This window comes from Giraffa tippelskirchi, chromosome 3 (assembly GCF_054371585.1).
Source record: "Giraffa tippelskirchi isolate mGirTip1 chromosome 3, T2T-mGirTip1v1.2.pri, whole genome shotgun sequence".
Classification (NCBI taxonomy): Eukaryota; Metazoa; Chordata; class Mammalia; order Artiodactyla; family Giraffidae; genus Giraffa; species Giraffa tippelskirchi.
In genome coordinates this window covers 92,467,602-92,489,999 of record NC_137277.1, presented here as the reverse complement: position 1 = coordinate 92,489,999, position 22,398 = coordinate 92,467,602, and the positions used below count along the sequence as shown (strand labels likewise).

General features: G+C 38.6%; 1 protein-coding gene across 7 annotated transcripts in view; it reads right to left on the bottom strand.

The window, feature by feature from the left end:
- Positions 1-22,398, bottom strand: part of TTC21B (tetratricopeptide repeat domain 21B) — a 218,128-nt gene that overhangs the window by 66,818 nt on the left and 128,912 nt on the right. For 5 of the 7 annotated variants that reach the window (XM_081581234.1, XM_081581228.1, XM_081581233.1 and 2 more), the window contains one exon: positions 13,408-13,598. The exons of the other annotated variants lie outside the window; for them this stretch is intronic. In XM_081581234.1, coding sequence (XP_081437360.1) covers positions 13,587-13,598 — 12 coding nt within the window. In that variant the 3' untranslated portion in view covers positions 13,408-13,586. Of the gene's footprint in view, positions 1-13,407; positions 13,599-22,398 lie in introns of those variants that run through there. 7 annotated transcript variants of the gene reach the window in all.

Genomic DNA, 22,398 nt, shown 5'->3' with positions numbered 1-22,398 from the left:
CTTTGGAGAAGAACTGACTCATTGGAAAAGACCCTGATGCTGGGGAAGATTGAAGGCGGGAGAAGAAGGGGATGACAGAGGATGAGATGGTTGGATGGCATCACAGACTCAATGGACATGAGTTTGAGCAAGCTCTGGGAGTTGGTGATGGACAGGGAGGCCTGGCGTGCTGCAGTCCATGGGGTCGCAAAGAGTCAGACACGACTGAGTAACTGAACTGAACTTACTCCCTGGGCCACAATTTCCTCAGGTTACAAATCGTCATCACAACAAAACAAAACCAACTTCACAGAGTTGGAGATACCTTCCACCCAGAACCTGATCATCACATGTGAGATAACACATTCAAAGTCACTACCTTAGAAACTCGAACCAAGTTCTGTCTAGTTCAGTTTGTAATCAATCTAAGGTGCTGGCAAAATGCTTCACCAGTTCAAAAGGTGAATTGATTTGTTTTTCCATGGGGCTCCCCACCACTCAGCTGTTTTGAGAAATGATATTATGGCAGTAAAATTAGATGGCTCAGCCTGGCCTTCTTCCTAGAGTCAAGCCCTAGAAATTCCTCCCCCACCCCCGCCCTGGTGTTTCTGCTGGTCAGAAACAAGTTCATGGAGAATTAAAGCCTTACTCTCTTTATTTGATTAAGACATTTGGCAAACATCATCATATAGTTCCACAGGCATTAGTCATTAAGGGATTTAAGTCACTGAAGAACGGAAAAACCTGTTGATACAAGTTTCAGACCTAGAGTGACTTGGACTGACCTGTCTGGCTTTCACCTAATTTGGCTGCTGATTCTCAACGATGTAAACTTTAGGGGTATGTTTAGATCATATGTAGCTTGAAGCAGGGCTTCCCTGGTGGCTCACTGGTAAAGAATGCACCTGCCAAGGCAGGAGACACAGATTTATCCCTGGGTTGGGAAGATCCCTTGGAGTAGGAAATGGCAGCCCAGTATTCTTGATGGGGAAATCCCATGCACAGAGGAGGCTAGCGGACTGTAGTCTATGAGGTCACATAAAGTTGGCCATGACTTAACAGCTGAACAGCAATAACAACAACACAAACTTCAAGCATATTGAACAGCCCTGCCATTTTGATAAAATTGAGGATATGACTTGTATGCATTTGTCTTTTGTGTCTAATGGGAAGAGAGACAGAAAGTTCCATAAGAGCAAGAACTGTGTTTTGCCTGATACATCACAGGTGCTCAATAAATGAATAAATAAGTGAATGCAGGCAAAAACCTGTGACAAGATTAATGTGATTATATTTGGGGAACTTTGAATGATGAAGAGTGGAGTAAGAATTAAACAGAATAAGAAGAAATGAAGCCACATTTCTTACATTTGTTATATTATTAAACACAATGTAACATTATTTGTTACATTATTAAACATAATTTGAAGAGAAGCCAACACACCTGGGAAGGCAGAGCTTGAGAAGCCTGCTGACAAATGGAACCTGATCACCCAGAAGAACCTGCCTTCTCTCTGGCCTTGGTGTTAAGATAACATATTTCTTTACGGCTGAAATCAGTTTTTCTATTATTTTCAGTCAAAAACCTCATAACTGACTGTACATCAACGCATTTACTTCCACTAAAGCATATTCTTTCCAGGAACCAGAAATGCACTTATCTCCCACTCCAGATGCTCCTTCCCATACTGGAAGATCTAGGAAAACTCAGTTAGTCATCAGATGATTCTGTCTCACTCTCCTCCTCCCTAAGGGTAGAATCCTTTACAGGGAAATACGATAGTTATAGAATTATTTTCCAGATGATTTTAACTACATGTTTAGAAATCGTGTTGAAATATTGCTACTCAGAAATGGAGTGTCACTCTCTTGTCACTGGCAAATTCAGTTCACTCCAGAGCAAGACTTTTTTCTCCTCTTGGAAAATGGTAAAGACCCTCTGTCCTTGTTCTTTCCTTTGATGCTATTTGTATAAATCATTTGTCTAAAAGAATTACAACATGAGCCTTACATGTAAGAGCAAAATTTTCTAGTAGCCATATTTTTAAAAGTAAAAAGAAATAGGTGAAATGAAATCTGATGATAGATTTTATGTATTCCAAATATCTAAGATATCTTTTCATGGAAATTCCCTGGCAGTTCAGTGGTTAAGACTCTACACTTCCACTGCAAGAGGTGTGGGTTCAATCCCTGCTCAAGGAACTGGGATCCTATAAGCTTTGTGGAGCAGCCAAAAAGAAAAAAGGAAAAAAAAAATATATGTGTGTATATATACATTCTTTCAACATATACTCAATATAAATGTATTGGTGAGTTATTTTACATTCTTAACATTTATACCAAGTCTTCAAAATTCTATGTGCATTTTATATTTACAGCTCTTCCAAATCTGGACTGGCCATATTTTAGGTGCTCAATAGAGAGTGCAGTTGTAGCTAGACATGAATCTCCTTTATTTCTGTTTCATCCCAAGACATATTTGATTAGGTAATTGTATTATCTTGTCATTGCAATCATTATTAAACTAGTGTCATTCCATCCGTTTTTTCTGATCTAACGCAACTTTATATATGTCATAATTTCTAATAAAGAGCTGTAAGCCAATCTTCTCAGTAGGTTTGTTGCTGCTGCTGCTAAGTCGCTTCAGTTGTGTCCGACTCTGTGCGACCCAATAGACGGCAGCCCACCAGGCTCCCCTGTCCCTGGGATTCTCCAGGCAAGAACACTGGAGTGGGTTGCCATTTCCTTCTCCATCTCAGTAGGTTTGGAGGAGGCTATTTCTCTTTATCCAAGGATTTCCCTATTATTCTTTACTGAATATCACTTTTACTGGTATTAGATGGAAATAATATAATTCATTTTAGAAGCTCCTACTTTTAAACTATGTATTGACCAAAAGTAGACATGCATGGAGTGTTTGTTTATGCCTGATAAGCAGAATAACTAATGCAGCAAATGAACATTCAGTCCAAAGGCAAAGTTTGCTAGTTGGCCTTTTGGTTAAAAAGTGTTTTTATCTGATTAATTGGATTTTAAGAAATTTTGAGAAATAGACTAGCTGAAATAACAAGAGATAGTGTAGCATGAGAAAGAGCATGGGCGTCAGAGTCAAACAAACTGATCTCTATTGCTTACTAGCTGTGTAGCATTCAGTGTATTAACATCTCTGTACTTGTATTAATGTCTCTGTACTTGTATTAACTTCTCTGATGCATGGGCATTAGAGTCAAACCGATCTCTATTGCTTGCTAGCTGTGTAGCATTCAGTGTATTAACTTCTCTGTACTTGTTTGTATAATGAGAGTAGCATGAGAATGATAACGTTGGGAAGTGAAAGTGTTAGTCGCTCAGTCGTGTCTGACTCTTTGAGACCCTATGGACCATAGCCACCCAGGATCCTCTGTCCATGGCAATCTCTAGGCAAGAATACTGGAGTGGGTTGCTATGTCCTTCTCCAGGGGATCTTCCTGACCCAGGGATTGAACCTGAATCTATGCATTGCAGGCAGATTCTTTACCGTCTGAGTCACCATGGAAAGAGCATAGGCAACAGAGTCAAACTCAACTCTGTTGCTTTAGTTGCAGTTAGTACTGTGTAACATTCAGTGTATTTATTAAATTCTCTATACTTCATCTGAAGAATGAGAGTAGCTTGAGAATGATAACATACTATGACTGAAATTGTTAGTTTTACCCCAATTTAAATTCTTCCCTTCTTTGTTAATAATGACTCCCTAAAATTTAGCTAGATACCAGGATGCCCCAAATAAAGTCCTTTGCCTCCCTTACAGCTAGGTGTATTTATGTGATTAATTTCTGGCCAAATGAGTAAAAGTAGAAGTTGCATCTGAAACTTCCAGAAAGTATCCTTATAAAAGGGAGGATGCCCCTTTTCTTTCCTTTTTTCCTTTCTGCAAGCTGGAATTCAGGTATGATGGATGGAACTGAAGCAGTCATGTTAAAGAATGAGACAGAAGCTGTGTATTGAGGATAGTAGAGAAAGAACAGGAATCAGGGTCTCTTATGATCATCACCACAAATGGCCTAGATTATTTGCCCGGGCTTTTAGAAAAGAAATGCATTTTTATTTTTATTTTATTTATTTATTTGCTTTTAGTTCAGCTGGGTCTTCACTGCTGTGCCCAGGCTTCCTCTAGTTGCAGCAATCAGGGGCTCCATTCTAGTCGTGGTGCTTCCTTTTGTTGCGGCTTTTCATTGGAGAGCACATGCTCTAGGACACTCAGACTTCAGTAGTTGTGATGTGCAGGCTTAGTAGTTGTGGCTCCCAGGCTCTAGGGGCTGAGCTTTGTTGTCCAGTGGCATGTTGAATCTTCTGGGACTAGGGATTGAACGCATGTCCCCTGCATTGGCAGGAGGATTCTTAACCACTGGATCACCAGGGAAATCTTGCATTTCTATTTTGTTTGAGCTACTGTTGTTATTTATTTTTTGAAACTTGTTGCTTAACCTAATACAAGATGACTGCTGTTATTAATAGAATAAAATGAAAGGGAACATGATTTTTAATCTGTAAATCTGAAAATCACTGTATAAATGTTGATCATAATTGTCATCATCATCATTAAATTATTACAGAGAATTAGATGACTTCCAGCAAACTCTGCTTGGATCAATTTATTTAGGCCAATTAAAAAATAGAAGCAGACTTCTTTTCTTTGGTTAGATTTAGTTTAGTTCAGTTCAATTCAGTCACTCAGTCATGTCTGACTCCTTTCGACCCCATGAATCGCAGCACACCAGGCCTCCCTGTCCATCACCAACTCTTAGAGTCTACCCAAACTCATGTCCATCGAGTCGGTGATGCCATCCAGCCATCTCACCCTCTGTCGTCCCCTTCTCCTCCTGCCCCCAATCCTTCCCAGCATCAGGGTCCAATGAGTCAACTCTTCGCATAAGGTGGCCAGAGTATTGGAGTTTCAGCTTCACATCAATCCTTCCAATGAACACCCAGGACTGATCTCCTTTAGGATGGACTGGTTGGATCTCCTTGCAGTCCAAGAGACTCTCAAGAGTCTTCTCCAACACCACAGTTCAAAAGCATCAATTCTTCGGCGCTCAGCTTTCTTCACAGTCCAACTCTCACATCCATACATGACTACTGGAAAAACCATAGCCTTGACTAGATGGACCTTTGTTAGTTAGCTTTTGTCAATTATGAATATTTATATGCTTATCATCATATTGATGTTTTAAAACTTAGAAATACTCACCTGGGTCATATGAAGAAAATGCTTAGAAATTGAGAAGACTATGACATCTTTTATTCATTTACTTTTACCTTAAAAAAGGTCTTTGTTACAAAAATCAATGTAGTTTTTGTAGTTGAGTTATAAGACTTGAGTAAATTAAAAGAGGAGAGTCTCTTCCCTTCCTAATCTTTTCCATGCCATTCTTAGAATTAACTACATTAAAAATTTAATAAATTTCTTGTGAGTAAATCTTTTTTTGTGCAGTCAGATAGGTATACAATTTATCTTTACCAAAAAAAAATGGGATTATTTTTGCAGGAAGTTCAAAATTGAAAAAAAAATTGCAACAGCTTGGTTTCATTTTCTTTTCCAATTTAACATCTGTTGAACATCTTTCCATGGCAGTATATATCTATTTAGCTCATTTTTAAACAACTTCTAGGAAGTCATTTTGCTCCCCAGGTGGTGCTAGAGGTAAAGAATCTACCTGCCAGTGCAGGAGAGGCAAGAAATGTAGGTTCGATCCCTGTGTTGGGAAGATTCCCTGGAGGAGGAACTGGCAACTCACACCAGTATTTTTGCCTGGAAAATTCCAAGGACAGAAGAGCCTGGCAGGCTACAGTCCATGGGGTTGCAAAGAGTTGAATACGACTGAGCAACTGAGCACTGGAAGTCATTTAAACATTTTTATTAATTAATTTTTGTAAAATTATTTGCAAAACAAATGAGACTGTCCTTAAAATAGTAGTAGTAGAAACTTCTTGGCATTGTGAAGATTTCATTAGGTAATTCAGGAAAGTACTTTGCAAAATGTCTGGTACACAGTGAAGGAGTAATAAATATAATCTGTTAAGCTCAATAATGATAATTGAAGTTGACCATCTTTCCTACCTCAATCTTAATAAATTGATATTGTCAGAGAAGTGATTTCTTACCCCTATATATAAATATATAAAACATTACTCATTATATATAATATTCCTCATCTTATACGTTCATTTTAAAGACCTCATCTGGGCTCTGTTTTATGGAGGAAGTGGGTGTCATGTTCTGAGAGGATTGTCAGACTGTCCAGGGTCACCCTGGCCATGACTACCCAGTTCAGTGCCAAAACTGAGCATAAAACACAGTCCATCCATTTGCCAACTGGTGAGGGATCTAAGAAAGCGTTTAGCTTCTAAGGGCATTTGAGAACCTAAATGAACCCTTGTAGAAGGAGAGATACTTGCTGGGTGGGGCTTACTGGGTCTTTGAGACGAGTGAGGGTTTAAATGAGCCTAATTGCTCCTGAATAGCTACCAGGCAATCAGTGACACAACCTGCCCTGGAGAGTAAATCACAGGGTGTGGTGGGCAACAAGTCTTTAGGAATAGCTGACAAGGGTTTTAAGAAGGGTATTGACTGAAGCTGACTGAGGGCTCTGGGGTAGAGGAGGGGCCCTGACTGGAACTGTCACTCAGAAGAGGAAAATGATAAATTTACTTTTATGGATGATACCCTTCTTATTGTAAACCTCATAATTTTGCCATTACAGATTTTTAAGTGTGATTACAGTAAAGCCTGGGAAAAGACTAGGTAAGGATTACAGAAATAGACTTTTAAAAATGCAAACACATAATTCTACCTTCAAAAACATTAGGTGCTGAGATAAATAATGTTAAAAATAAGTCCAAGTGTACATTACTTCCTCTATTGGAGTGTTCAGGAACTTAACATGGATCTGAGGTGGGTTGTGACAGGCAACAAATCACCATCTAATCCTCTTCCACTATATCTCTGATTTCTTGTGAAGCTGGAGCTTTGAATGGTTCTAACTGGGTCAGAAATAACACTGAACTCAGTACCATCATATACTTCTTCCACTCCACCAAGAGCCTCTGAGGCCCTGAACCCAACCCTCACTGCTCTCAAAAAGCTCTGTGCCTTGAAGAAAGGACACCTATAAAGCATCCACCAGAAGGGGGAGCCTCATGACAACTCACACAAAGATGTTGCTAGTGGAGGTCTTGCCTGGACTGGCTGACATAGAGTTGGATCTCAGCTAAAGTGTCCTCTAGCACCATCATTCCTGTTTAAGTAATGCCATTCTAAAGCCAACAGACTCATGGAATCACAGAATTTAGAACTAGGATAGAGGAGTCTGATGGGCTACAGTCTAGGGTTGCAGAGTCGGACACAACTGAAGTGACTTAGCAAGCACACACACACAAATATCTTAGAAATGACTGATCCCAAATCTTTTTATAAATGAGAGAACTGAGCCATAGAGAAGTAAAGAGTTTTGACTAAGTTTAGATAATAATTACTTTTATTCAACAATATTATAATCTTTATGAGTTTGTTCATAGACTCACTTTTACCAATGCGTCACAAAAGCTGATGTACTTAATCTTAAAAAAATTTTATTGAGGTATTGTTGATTGACGATGTTGTATTACTTTCAGGTCTACAAGTGATTCAGTTATACATATACTGAATATATATTCATTTTTTTTCAGGTTTTTTTGCTCGTATAGGTTATCATCAAATATTGAATAGAGTCCTCTGTGCTATACAGTAGGTCTTTGTTGGTTGCCTACATATACTCCTGTGTATATGCTAATCCCAAGCTCCTGATTTATCTTTCCCCACCTTTGACTCCTCCTGTTTGGTAACCATAAGTTTGTTTTTAACATGTGTGAGTCTGTTTCTGTTTTTGAAATAAGTTCATTTGTATCATGTAAAAACAATTAGATTCGACTCATTAGTGATATCATATGATATTTGTCTTACTCTGTCTGACTTCACTTAGGATGATAATCTCTAGGTCCATCTGTGCTAAGTGACTTCAGTTGTGTCCAACTCTATGCAATCCTGTGGACTGTAACCTGCCAAAGTTCATCCATGTTGCTGCAAATGGTATTATTTCATTCTTTTTTATGACTGAGTAACATTCCATTATATGTGTGTGTGTGTGTGTGTGTGTGTGTGTGTGTACCACATCTTTTTTATCCATTACTCTGTTGGTGGACGTTTAGGTTGTTTCCATGTATTGGCTGTTGTAAATAGTGCTGCAGTGAACACTGGGGTACATACATCTTTTTGAATTATGATTTTCTCCAGGTGTATGCCCAGGAATGGGACTGCTGGATCATATGGTAGTTCTATTTTTATATTTTTCTTATATACTTAAGGAAGTTTGAGATTTAAGCTATAATTTCAAACAGATGGATGAAAATACAGCAATTCAGCTTGCTGTTTAAGTCATTAAGAATGTTTGGTCCTCAGTATAGACTTTGACGTCCTGCTATTTTACTACTGTTCTAGGTTTTTAACTAAAATCTTGTGGTCACCTCCTCTGAGAAGTTTTTCCTTTCCCCTCCAGAATAGTTTGGGCATTCCTCCTACATGCCTGCCCATGACCTTGGGCTTTCTGGCTGATAACATTTGTGACACTATCTTTTAGTTGTCATTTATAATTTTGGTTTCCTATAATCTGTAAGCTCTGTGAAGATGATGACATTGGATATTTCTTTACACCATGGTATCCCCAGTATTTAAAATAGTGTTTGGAACTATTAAGAAGGCTAAATAAATGTCTGGAAATTGAAAGATGAAAGGGAGCAAAAACAGAGGGATGCGTGAAGAAATCAGGATGACAAAATGGAATTTTTTAAAAGTATGTTCAGGAACAAGAATTAAAGCTAAAAATGAATGTAAAGAATTAAGTAGTTCCCTAATTTACAAAGTTTTAAGATTTCCAAGTAAGTGTGAGAGAGTATGTAATACAAGCCAAGAGAGTTTCTCACGTATACTTCATGTGTGTATTTGCATGTGGGGTGTCTGCCGCTCTAAGTGACACTCTAAGGTGACCCCCACATGATTCCTGTCCCCAACGGTTCACACCTTCATGTGTTGTACTTCCTACCACTAGTTTGTGGCCAGGACCTGGGACCTGCTTCTAACCAACGAATATGGCAAAGGTAATGAGGTGTCACTCCTGTGATTGTGTTACCTTTATGTAAGACTCCCATTGTGTACACACACACACACACACACACACACAAGTACACATGCTCACAACCAGAGACACACAGAGAAAGTACTTTGGTCCAAGTCAGCCAGCAATTAAGTTGTGAGACTGTGATTCAAATCTATACTTAACAGTTTTCACTATCTGGAAATTCCCCCTAACAATCTGACTTCCAACTTTCATGCCATATTTTAAGCCCAGGGATACAAAGACAACTGTTCTGATTCACTTCTATTATTTCGTATTAGAAACATGAATATGCTATGCTTGTTTGCTAAGTTACCTCAGCCGTGTCTGACCCTGCGACCCCATGGGTTGTAGCTTGCCAGGCTCCTCTGTCCATGGGATTCTCCAGGCAAGAATACTGGGGTGGGTTGCCATGCCCTCCTCCAGAGAATCTTCCTCATCTGGGGACCGAACTCGCGTCTCTTATGTCTCCTGCATTGGCAGGTGGATTCTTTACAACTAGTGCCATCTGGGAAGCCCAAATATGCTATGGAAAATATATATATATAAATATTTGGAAAATGTGAAAAGACAATTTGCAGATGAGAACTCCAAATGGTTAATTAGTATACAGTAGAGGACTTCCCTGGTGGCTCAATGGTAAGGAATCTGCCTGCTAATGCAGGAGAGAGAGGTTTGATCCTTGATCTGGGAAGATCCTACATGCTGTGGCGCAACTAAGCCCATGTGCCACAACCACTGAGCCTGTGCCCTAGAAGCCAGGGGCTGCAGCTACTGAAGACTGTGCATCTTAGATCCTGTGCTCCACAAGAGAAGCCACCACAATGAGAAGCCCATGCACTGCAACTAGAGAAAAGCCTGCACAGCAATGGAGACTCAGCACAGCCAAAAATAAATAAAATTTAAAAAATAATTATACAGTAGAATGGCCATCCTCACTAGTAATCGGAGAAGCACAAATCAAAATGGGATATCCCTTTATACTCATCAAATTGGTAAAAATTACAACTTTCAAAATACCAAGTTCTAGGTAGATGTGGGAAACTTTGTATTAGGTTAGTATTTGTTCAGAATTGATGAGATCAGTTTGCGATACTTGGAGAAATTTAGCATATGCATATTCCAGACCCAGCACTAGATTCTACTACCTAGTCTGTGTGAGCTGGGAGCTAAGTGTCAATCTAGATCTATTATTACGGGAATGAATAAGTAAAATGTGTTGGATACATTCTGTGGAATAACACGAAGTGATTAGTAGCAATAAATTGGTACACATAGCACCATCTTAAAAAATATATCACTGAGTGAATAAAAAGTATGACAGAATGAGGTCTGTTGTTACAATACCACTTACATAAATTAAAACATGCATATTGTATTTTTCAAAGATATTTATATGTTTAATAACATCAAACTCTTTAAAATGGCCATCTGTAGGGAAGGGGAAAATGGATGGGAGGTTGTGGAGAGGGTAATCAGGAATGAACTGAAAACACATGTAAAAGAAAGCAAGCAAGGGCCCTTGACCAGACTCAGTTCAGTCGCTCAGTCCTGTCCGACTCTTTGCGACCCCATGAATCGCAGCACGCCAGGACTCCCTGTCCATCATCAACTCCTGGAGTCCACCCAAACTAATGTCCATTGAGTCAGTGATGCCATCCAACCATCTCATCCTCTGCCGTCCCCTTCTCCTCCTGCCCCCAATCCTTCCCAGCATCAGGGTCTTTTCCAATGAGTCAACTCTTTGCGTGAGGTGGCCAAAGTATTGGAGTTTCAGCTTCAACATCAGTCCTTCCAATGAACACCCAGGACTGATCTCCTTTAGGATGGACTGGTTGGATCTTCTTGCAGTCCAAGGGACTCTCAAGAGTCTTCTCCAACACCACAGTTTAAAAGCATCAATTCTTCAGTGTTCAGCTTTCTTCACCGTCCAACTAATTGTTGTTCATTATGAACTAAAGGGTATGTTTAACTCATCTCTCAGCTCTTGAGGTCCTCAAAAGAACTAAAATGCTGTGGAATGAAGCTCTATTGTTATTGGCTAAAGAACCTACATCAATCTGGGATATTTCAATAAAAAATATGGGTACTTTTTATTGGGAGAGGAGCCACATCATAATGGCACTCTCAAAAGCTGAGGAGAATAGAGGGAAATTGTTTCTAAAAATAAAGTGGGTAATTTCTTAGACTTGTGCTTGAAGAAAACATGATGACTAATGTTTTGGCAAGGTGTTAAAATTGTGCATTAGTCTAGTCTTAATGGAAGAGAATCTTTTTGATGAAAATTTTCCATTTAAGCTAAGCAATCTTGTGGTAGATCATTATTCTGCATAAACAGCCAAAAGAGCCCTTCAGCCTGGATTTCATGGTGCATCCCACTCATATTCTCCAATCAAAGCTATGGAACCTGTGCTTTCAGGTCCCTGTGGATACTGAGCTCAACAAGGCCGGGCACACCATTGAAGTTGTTTTGCTTTATACTGGTCAGTCTGTTTTCCCAAGGAATAAATTACTAGGAATAGTTGATATCAGTTCAGTTCAGTCAGTCATGTCCGACTCTTTGCGACCCCATGAATTGCAGCACACCAGGCCTCCCTGTCCATCACCAACTCCCGGAGTTTACCCAAACCCATGTCCATTGAGTTGGTGATGCCATCCAACCATCTTACCCTCTGTTGTCCCCTTCTCCTTCTGCTCTCAATTTTTCCTAGCATCTTTTCCAATGAGTCAACTCTTCGTGTCAGGTGGCCAAAGTATTGGAATTTCAGCTTCAGCATCAGTCCTTCCAAAGAATCTTCAGGACTGATCTCCTTTAGGATGGACTGGTTGGATCTCCTTGAAGTCCAAGGGACTCTCAGGAGTCTTCTCCAACACCACAGTTCAATAGCATCAATTCTTCAGCACTCAGCTTTCTTCACAGTCAAACTCTCACATCCATACATGACTACTAGAAAAACCATAGCCTTGACTGGACAGATCTTTGTTGGCAAAATAATGCCTCTGCTTTTTAATATGCTATCTAGGTTGGTCATAACTTTCCTTCCAAGGAGTAAGCGGCTTTTAATTTCATGGCTGCAATCACCATCTGCAGTGATTTTGGAGCCCCCAAAAATAAAGTCTGACACTGTTTCCCCATCTATTTGCCATGAAGTGATGCGACTGGATGCCATGATCTTAGTTTTCTGAATGTTGAGCTTTAAGCCAACTTTTTTATTCTCTTCTTTCACTTTCATCAAGAGGCTCTTTAGTTCTTCACTTTCTGCCATAAGGGTGGTGTCATATGCATATCTGAGGTTATTGATATTTCTCCCAGCAATCTTGATTCCAGCTTGTGCTTCTTCCAGCCCAGCGTTTCTCATGATGTATTCTGCATATAAGTTAAATAAGCAGGGTGACAATATATAGGCTTGATGTACTCTTTTCCTAATTTGGAAAGTCTGTTGTTCCATGTCCAGTTCTAACTGCTGTTTCCTGACCTGCATACTGGTTTCTCAAGAGGCAGGTCAGTTGGTCTGGTATTCCTATCTCTTTCAGAATTTTCCACAGTTTACTGTGATCCATATAGTCAAAGGCTTTGGCATAGTCAATAAAGCAGAAATAGATGTTTTTCTGGAACTCTCTTGTCTTTTTGATGATCCAGAGGATGTTGGCAATTTGATCTCTGGTTCCTCTGCCTTTTTTAAAACTAGCTTGAACATCTGGAAGTTCATGGTTCACGTATTCCTGAACCCTGGCTTGGAGAATTTTGAGCATTACTTTACTAGCATGTGAGATGAGTGCAATTGTGTGGTAGTTTGAGCATTCTTTGGCTTTGCCTTTCTTTGGGATTGGAATGAAAGCTGACCTTTTCCAGTCCTGTGGCCACTGCTGAGTTTTCCAAATTTGCTGACATATTGAGTGCAGCACTTTCACAGCAGCATTCCCTTCCAAATAGTCATACACATTTGACATTATTTAGATATCAGGTTCAGAATATAATTTCAGTCTAGTGTTTCAGAAACACTGGACTGACATTGTAAATGAATTTCTAGATGAATTAGAAATGATAAATCAGTAAATAAACAAATGAAAGCAAACCAAACAGAAAATATAGAATACATGACCTTGCCTTCAATATAATTATCATTCTTGGCTACAAATTTGAGGAAGGATGTCCCTTAATAAATGTTATCATTTCAAAATATTTTTTGCCTATTTTGATAAGTAGCAGATAAATAAACAAGAAAAAAAATAAAGTGAATGAGAAGTTACTTCATTTGTTTATTCTTTTAGGAAATAAAGAAAGCCCTAAACTTCGACATGTTTGTAAACTCAGTGTGCCTTTAATTGTTATCTTCTTTCTCTGCCTTCTCTTACTTCTTTCTGCCACGATGCTTTTAGATATTCCCCCTTCCTTGGCCATCCCCATGACTGTTGCGGTCACATTCTCTCCTGTGGGAAAAAAAAATCCATGGACTTCATGACCACCATGGAGAGAGGTTATTTTCTCCCTATTTCCATGTGTGTGTGTGTGTGTGTGTGTGTCTCCAAACACCCAAGGAAAATTCTAAAAGCTTCGTGGTATCCTTTCTGTTCAAAATTAGTTAAATCAAACTATCACAATTTTTATTAAGGATTTTTCTATCTACTAATAGATATGTGTATCCCATTTGGAGTTCATAGTTTATTTCATTCTACAAAGTGAGCAACCAAAAGCATTAGAATTTTAGTCGTATTTATTTTATTGTAAGTTCTTGTATTTTACTAGTGAGTTCAAAGTAAATTTTTTTTTCTTTTCTGTCTTCTGCTAATGCCAAAATTTTCAGAGGCTACAAAAATCTGAACGTTATTTTCTCCTAGTTAGAGCAACAGCCGAATTTAGCATTGGAAATTACAAATATTACTCAATCTGAAGAGACAGCAATAGAACTTCCTAGATTTTTTTCTCATTAGAATGCTACTCTCCGGAGAATTGTATCAAAATCATAGTCATCAATTTTCCTTGGACATCCTCTAAAGCTGCTGATAGTACCTAAAGTCAACCTGCCAACAGAAACCTTTCATATACCAAACACAGTACTCTATCCCTGGTAGGTATTGTGTAAATACACACAATTTTCCTTTCCTTTATCCTCAAGAGAGCCTTAACTAGTAAACATTTTTATCTCATTTTTACGAATAAAAGAAAAATAATAGTAGTAACCATCTGGTCCCACTTAGTCGGTATGAAAGAAGATATAACTGCCTACTCAGGCTGGAAACGGAAACCACGTGGTGAAACCATTTCTGAATTGGTCTGCATTCTCCCAGCTTAGTCTCCCTTAAGCATCAGCCACCATCGCTCTTGGCAGGAACGCAATGGTTAGAGTTGAGGAAGGCTTGAGTCATCTGGGCTCTGCACTGTCATGCACTGTCCATTCAATCCAATGACCGTTCAAACAGTGTGAGGACCACTGAATGCCTTCACCAGTTGTTCTCGCTGTGTAAGCACAATCAGAAGGGACACAGGAGACTGACACAAAGTCTAGAAAGTATAAACTGCAGGGTGCTGGGCTCCTACAATCACTCCCTTCTAATCCAATAATGTCTTAAACCAGTTATAATGGAAGATCCTTTTTCATTTTTCAGGTTATTTTCCTGAAAGGGGTACAAAATGTTAGAAGACAATCTTCTAATTCCTACCTTCATTTCTTCAATGTTATTAAGTAATAATGGGCAGTCAACCCTGATGTCATACTGACATGATACTTTTGTGTAAATTTAACATCTTCATTATACTTGTCACATATGTTGTATTATAAATTTATAGGTAATAGATATCCCCCACAAAAGATCCCCATTCCTTTAAAAGTGACAAGCCTTTAGGAATATTTCTGAGTCACATTCAGACAAGATCACCAATAAATTTATAGGTGATAATTTTCATGAAGAAAATTGTCAAACATAATCAGATCAGTTTATCATCTGTAACAGAAGGTAAATAATCTATACTTGATACATTCTGTGGTAATTATAAAAAACTTTTCAATGATGGTATATTCAAACATAAATGTATACCTAAATTTTTTTTCTGATATACTTATTAGAAGGACTATAATGACAATTAAAAATTTAAAGTAATTTTTAAAACTTGATTTAAGAATGTCCAGTGGAAAGCCTGGAGAAGGCAATGGAACCCCACTCCAGTACTCTTGCCTGGAAAATCCCATGGACGGAGGCTGGTAGGCTGCAGTCCATGCGGTCGCTCAGAGTTGGACACGATTGAGCGACTTCACTTTCACTTCTTACTTTCATGCACTGGAGAAGGAAATGGCAACCCACTCCAGTATTCTTGCCTGGAGACGCCCAGGGATGGGGGAGCCTGCTAGGCTGCAGTCCATGGGGTCACAAAGAGTCAGACACGACTGAAGTGACTTAGCAGCAGCAGCAGCAGTGCAAAGCCGCTATTAAAGCAAAATATGACAGTAATGAAAATATCTATACTTCATTAAATTCAAACCATCCTCCTTACATTTTCTACCTTAAAAGTCAACAATTAATCCATGTTATCATAATTTATTTTGTAATTTATTTCAATTTAATACTTGCAAGATAAACTTATCTGAAACTTCTCTTTAATATCTAAGTTTCAAATTTCTTGCTAGGTTTCTGAAAATACTGAATTTTCTTTCCTTTGATGTATAAAAGGAGTTGCTTTTTTTAAAAAAGGACATGTGAAATGTGAGTGGGCTTTTATACTATCTTGGTTTAAATTAGAAAGGTACAGAGAGAAAAATACAAAAAGATAACTGTCATGTAGACTATTCAATTAGTTCATTTTGTATTTTCTTTTTTCCTCTCTAATGAACAAGTAGAAAATAAATCTTTGGCATTCCAAGGATGATTATAAAGTGTAACCTCCATCATCAGATCACCTAGATACACATCACCTGATATTATAATGTGTCTGTGTGTGTGTTAGTTGCTCAGTCATGTCCAGCTCTTTGTGACGCCAGGGGATCTTCCCCAACCCAGGGATCAAACCTGGGTCTCCTGCATTGCAGGTAGATTCTTTACCATCTGAGCCACCAGGAAAGCCCCAATATTATAATAAAGGCAGTATATAATGTTGTTGCAAAGATCAGCTGAAAAGCTGGAGTTTTCATCAGTGGCCATGATGAAAGCTCCTCATGATTTGACTATAGTTGAAACCTCAAAGACTTATGCACTGAGCAACAATGAAGATACTGTATTATCAACTAGGATTATAGCAAAACACCACAAACAAAAATCCCTTTCAGCTCATAAAAGAAATGATTATCACAAGGAAGGAGAAGTGACTGCTTGATTTAAAAAGCAATCAAGAGAATATTTTAAAGTAAATATAAACTATCTCCACTCTACCCCAGGAGATGTTAAAACCACACAGAAAAATGTCTAAAGGAAATACAATAAGCTCACAGATGAAAAACCATTTATAGGATCCATTTTAGGATGTGCACTTTGCTAAATGATCTGCAAAATTAGAAAAAGTGATTCATTGTAGAGATGCATTATCTGAAGAGTACACATTGTCCAAAAATTTTGTTGCTTCTTTCATCACATTCAATGTGATACTTGCTTAAGTAAGGATGAGAAGTTATTTAAAGGAGGAGGAGGTAAAAAGCTACAGAACTGGTATCAAGTCAAGAAGCAAAAGGCAGTGTCGACAATGTTCATTTCGTAATGTGGCAGGGGGATTATTAAAATATATCCTTCAGCTAACATATAAAAATTAAAAATCTCATTAAGCCTGAAAAAAAATTTTGTTTCCACAAACCATGTGCTCTCTCAATACCATTAATAGCTGTTTAAATTTGGCTCATGAAAAAGCTGAAGTTATGTTTCTCATATGCCACTATGCATGTCAGTTAATCCTGCAAAGTTTTGCCAGTTTCATTTCATGCACACTTGTGTCAACAATTTGTAAGGCTGGTTCTTGTCATGTTTCAGTAAACCTGATGTACATGTTATTCTACCATGAGTGACAGTGACTCACTAAGTAATCATGAAATCTTTTCTAGGAGACCATGTTAAGTGCTAGAACCCCTCTCTAATGGAAAGTTTTTTTTTTAATATTTAATTAATTAACAATGTTGTGTTAGTTTTGGGCGTACAGCAAAGTGATTAAGTTATACATACATATGTATCTATTCATTTACAAGTTCTTTTCCTGTTTAGGTTATTAGAGAATGTTGAGCAGAGTTCCCTTTGCTATACAGCAGGATCTTGTTGGTTATCTATTTTGAAAATAGTGATGTGTATATGTCAATCCCAAGCTCCCAATTTATCCCCTCCACCATATTTCCCCTTTGGTAACCATAAATTTGTTTTCTAAGTCTGTGAGTCAGTTTCTATTTTGTAAATAAGTTTATTTGTATCTTTTTTTTTACTGTAAATAAGTTTATTTGTATCATTTTTTTAGATTCCACATATAAGCAATATCATATAATATTTGTCTTTTTCTCTCTGACTGCACTTTGTATGATAATCTCCAGGTTGATCCATGTTGTGGCAAATAGCATTATTTCATTCTTTTTAATGGCTGAGTAATATTCCATTGTATATATGTCATGCATCTTCTGTATCCATTCATCTGTTGATGGATATTTAAGTTGCTTTCATGTCTTGGCTATTGTAAACAGTGCTGCAGTGTGTGTATCCTTTTGAATCATAGTTTTCTCTGGATATATGCTCAGAAATGGGATTGCTGGATCATATGGTAACTCTATTTTTAGTTTTTTAAGGAACTGCCATACTGTTCTCCATAGTTGCTGTACCAGTACATTCCCACCGTCAGTGTAAGAGGGATCCTTTTACTCCATACCCTGTCCAGCATTTATGGGCATATATACCCTGTCCAGTCTTTTTGATGATGGTCATTCTGACTGCGGAGAAGGCAATGGCACCCCACTCCAGTACTCTTGCCTGGAAAATCCCATGGACGGAGGAGCCTGGTAGGCTGCAGTCCATGGAGTCGCGAAGAGTCGGACACGACTGAGCGACTTCACTTTCACTTCTCACTTTTGTGCATTGGAGAAGGAAATGGCAACCCACTCCCGTCTTCTTGCCTGGAGAATCCCAGGGACGGGGGAGCTTGGTGGGCTGCTGTCTATGGGGTCGCACAGAGTCAGACATGACTGAAGTGACTTAGCAGCAGCAGCAGCAGCATTCTGACTGATGTGAGGTGATGTCTCATTGTAGTTTTGATTTGCATTTCTCCAATAACTAGCTATGTTGAGCATCTTTTCATGAGCCTCTTGGCCATCTGTATGTCTTCTTTGGAGAAATGTCTGTTTAGGTTTTCTGTCTATTTTTTGGTTGAGTTGGTTTTTTGATAGTGAGTCGCAAGAGCTGTTTGTAGATTTTGGAGATTAACCCCTTGTTGATCACATTGTTTGCAAATAATTTCTACCATTCTGTGGTTTGTCTTTTTCTTTTGCTTATGGTTTCCTTTGCTGTGTAAAAGCTTTTGGGTTTAATTGGGTCCCATTTGTTCATTGCCATCACTCTAGGAGACAAATAAAAAAATATACTGCAGTGATTCACATCAAAGAGTGTTCTGCCTATGTTGTCCTCTACGAGTTTTATGTCAGGTCTTACGTTTAGGTCTTTAATCTATTTTGGGTTTATTTTTGCGTATGGTGTTACACAATGTTCTAATTTCATTATTACAGGTGTTCAGTTCAGTCGCTCAGTCGTGTCCGACTCTTTGCGACCCCATGAATTGCAGCACGCCAGGCCTCTCTGTCCATCACCAACTCACGAAATCTACCCAAACCCATGTCCATCGAGTCGGTGATGCCATCCAACCATCTCATCCTCTGTCGTCCCCTTCTCCTCCTGCCCCCAATCCTACCCAGCATTAGGGTCTTTTCCAATGAGTCAACCCTTCGCATGAGGTGCCCAAAGTATTGGAGTTTCAGCTTCAACATCAGACCTTCCAATGAACACCCAGGATTGATCTCTTTTAGGATGGATTGATTGGATCTCCTTGCAGTCCAAGGGACTCTCAAGAGTCTTCTCCAACACCACAGCTCAAAAGCATCAATTCTGCGGTGCTCAGCTTTCTTCACCATCCAACTCTCACATCCATACATGACCACTGGAAAAACCATAGCCTTGACTAGATGGACTTTTGTTGGCAAAGTAATGTCTCTGCTTTTAAATATGCTATCTAGGTTGGCCATAACCTTCCTTCCAAGGAGTAAGCATCTTTTAATTTCATGGCTGCAATCACCATCAGCAGTGATTTTGGAGCCCAAAAAAATAAAGTCTGACACTGTTTCCACTGTTTCCCCATCTATTTCCCATGAAGTGATGGGACCAGATGCCATGATCTTAGTTTTCTGAACGTTGAGCTTTATGCCAACTTTCACTCTCCTCTTTCACCTTCATCAAGAGGCTTGTAGCTGCCCAATTTTCCCAGCATCACATATTGAAGAGACTGTCCTTTCTTCATTGTGTAGTCTTTTCTCCTTTGTCATAGAACAATTGACCATAGGTTCATGAGTTCATTTCTGGGCTTTCTATCCTATTCCATTGATCTATATTTCTGTTTTTGTGCTAGTAATATACTGTTTTGATGACTTAAGCTTTTAGTGTAGTCTGAAGTCAGGGAGCCTGATTCCTCCAGCTCTGTTTTTCTTTCTCAGTATTGCTTTGGCTATTCTGGGTCTTTTGTGTCTCCACATGAATTTTAAATTTTTATTCTAGTTCTGCAAAAAAATTCCACTGGTAGTTTGATAGGGATTGCATTGAATCTGTAGATTGCCTTGGGTAGGTAGTATAGACAGTTTCACAATATTGATTCTTCTAATCCAAGAACATGGTGTATCTTTCCATCTGTTTGTTTAATATTATATTTCTTTAATTGGTGTATTATAGTTTTTGAAGTACAGTTTTTTTGCCTCCTTGTTGTTGTTGTGACAAGAGTCACTCATGTCTGACTCTTTGTGATTCCATGAACTGTAGCCCACCAGGCTCCTCTGTCCATGGAATTTTCCAGGCAAGAATATTGGAGCAGGTTGCTGTTGCCTACTGAAGTGGAAAGGTTTCCAGGGGATCTTCCTGACCCACGGATCTAACCTGCCTCTCTTGCATATCCTGCTTTGGCAGGTGGATTCTTTACCATCATTCCACCTGGGAAACCTAGGTTTACTCCTAAGCATTTTATTTGATGTGATGATAAGTGGGATTGTTTATTTAATTTCCCTTTCTGATCTCTTTTGTTAGTGTATAAAGTGCAAGAGATTTCTGTGTATTAATTTTGTATCCTGCAACTTTGCCAAGTTAATTGATGAAATATAGTAGTTTTCTGGTAGCATCTTTGAGATTGTCTATGTATAGTATCATGTCATCTGCAAATAGTAACAGTTTTACCTCTTTTCAAATTTGGATTCTTTTTATTCTTCTCTGATTGCCAAGGCTAACACTTCCAAAACTATGCTGAATAGAAGTGGTGAGAGTGGACATCCTTGTCTTGTTCCTGATCTTAGAGGCAATGCTTTCTGCTTTTCACCACTGAGAATGATGTTAGCTGTGGGTTTGTTATATATGGCCTTTATTATGTTGAAGTAAGTTTCCTTTATGCCCACTTCCATAGAGTTTTTATCATAAATGGGTGTTGAATTTTGTCAAAAGATTTTTATGCATCTAAAGAGATGATAATATGGCTTTTATTCTTGAATTTGTTAATGTGGTATATCACACTGATTCATTTATGGATATTGAAAAATGCCTGCATCCCTGGGATAAATTCCACTTAGTCATGGTGTATGATCCCTTTAATGTACAATACAGTACATTCAGTTTGCTAATATTTTGTTGAAGGCTTTTTGTGTCTATGTTTATCAGCAATACTTGCCTGTAATTATCTTTTTCGTGGTATCTTTCTCTGGTTGTGGTAACAGGGTGATCATGGCCTCATAGAATGAGTTTGGGAGTGCTCCTTCCTTTGCAATTTTTTGGAATAGTTTCAGAAAGATAGTTGTTAACTCTTCTCTAAACGTTTGATAGAATTTGCCTCTGAGGCCATCTGGTCCTTTCCTGGACTTTGGTTTGTTGGAAGTTTTTAAGTCACAGTTTCAATTTTAGTACTTGTGATTGGTCTGTTAATATTTTATATTTCTTCCTGATTCATTCTTGGGAGATTGTACCTTTCTAAGAATTTGTCCATATCTTCTATGTTGTCCACTTTATTGTCATATAGTTGCTTGTGGCAGTCTCTTATGATCCTTTGTATTTTTGTAGTATCCATTGTAGCTTCTCGGTTTTCATTTCTAATTTTACTGATTTTTTACTCATTCATTTTTCATGATGAGTCTAGCTAAATGTTTATCAGTCTTATCTTTTCAAAGAACAAGCTTTTAGTTTCATTGATCTTTTCTATTCTTTTCTTCATCTCTATTCCATTCATTTCTGCTCTGATCTTTATGATTTCTTCCTTCTAACTTTGGTTTTTGCTTGTTCTTCTTTAGTTGCTTTAGGTTGTTTATCTGAGATTTTCCTGAGTTTCTTGAGAAAACCTTGTGTTAGTCTAATCTTCCCTCTTAGAACTGCTTTTGCCGTGCCCCATAAGTTTCGGATTGTCATGCTTTCATTTTCCTTTGTCTCTAGGTATTTTTTTTAACTTCCTCTTTGATTTCTTCAGTGATCTATTAGTTGTTTTGTAGCACATTGTTTAGCCTCCATGTGTTTGTGCTTTTTACAGTTTTTTTTTTTTTCCTTGTAGTTGATTTCTAATCTCCTAGCATGTGGTCAGAAAAGATGCTTGGTGTGATTTCAATTTTCTTAAATTTACTGAGACTCAATTTGTGGCTGTGTGTGTGATCAATCCTGGACAATGTTGTTGGTGTATTTGAGAAGAACATGTTTGCTTTTGGATGGAATGCTCTACGAATATCAATTAAGTCCAACTAATCTAATGTGTGGAGAAGGCAACGGCACCCCACTCCAGTACTCTTGCCTGGGAAATCCCATGGATGGAGGAGCCTGATAGGCTGCAGCCCATGGGGTCGCGAAGAGTCGGACATGACTGAGCGACTTCACTTTCACTTTTCACTTTCATGCACTGAAGGAGGAAATGGCAACCCACTCCAGTATTCTTGCCTGGAGAATCCCAGGGACGGAGGAGCCTGGTGGTCTGCCGTCTCTGGGGTCGCACAGAGTTGGACACGACTGACGCGACTTAGCAGCAGCAATCTAATGTGTCGTTTCAGGCCTGTGTTTCCTC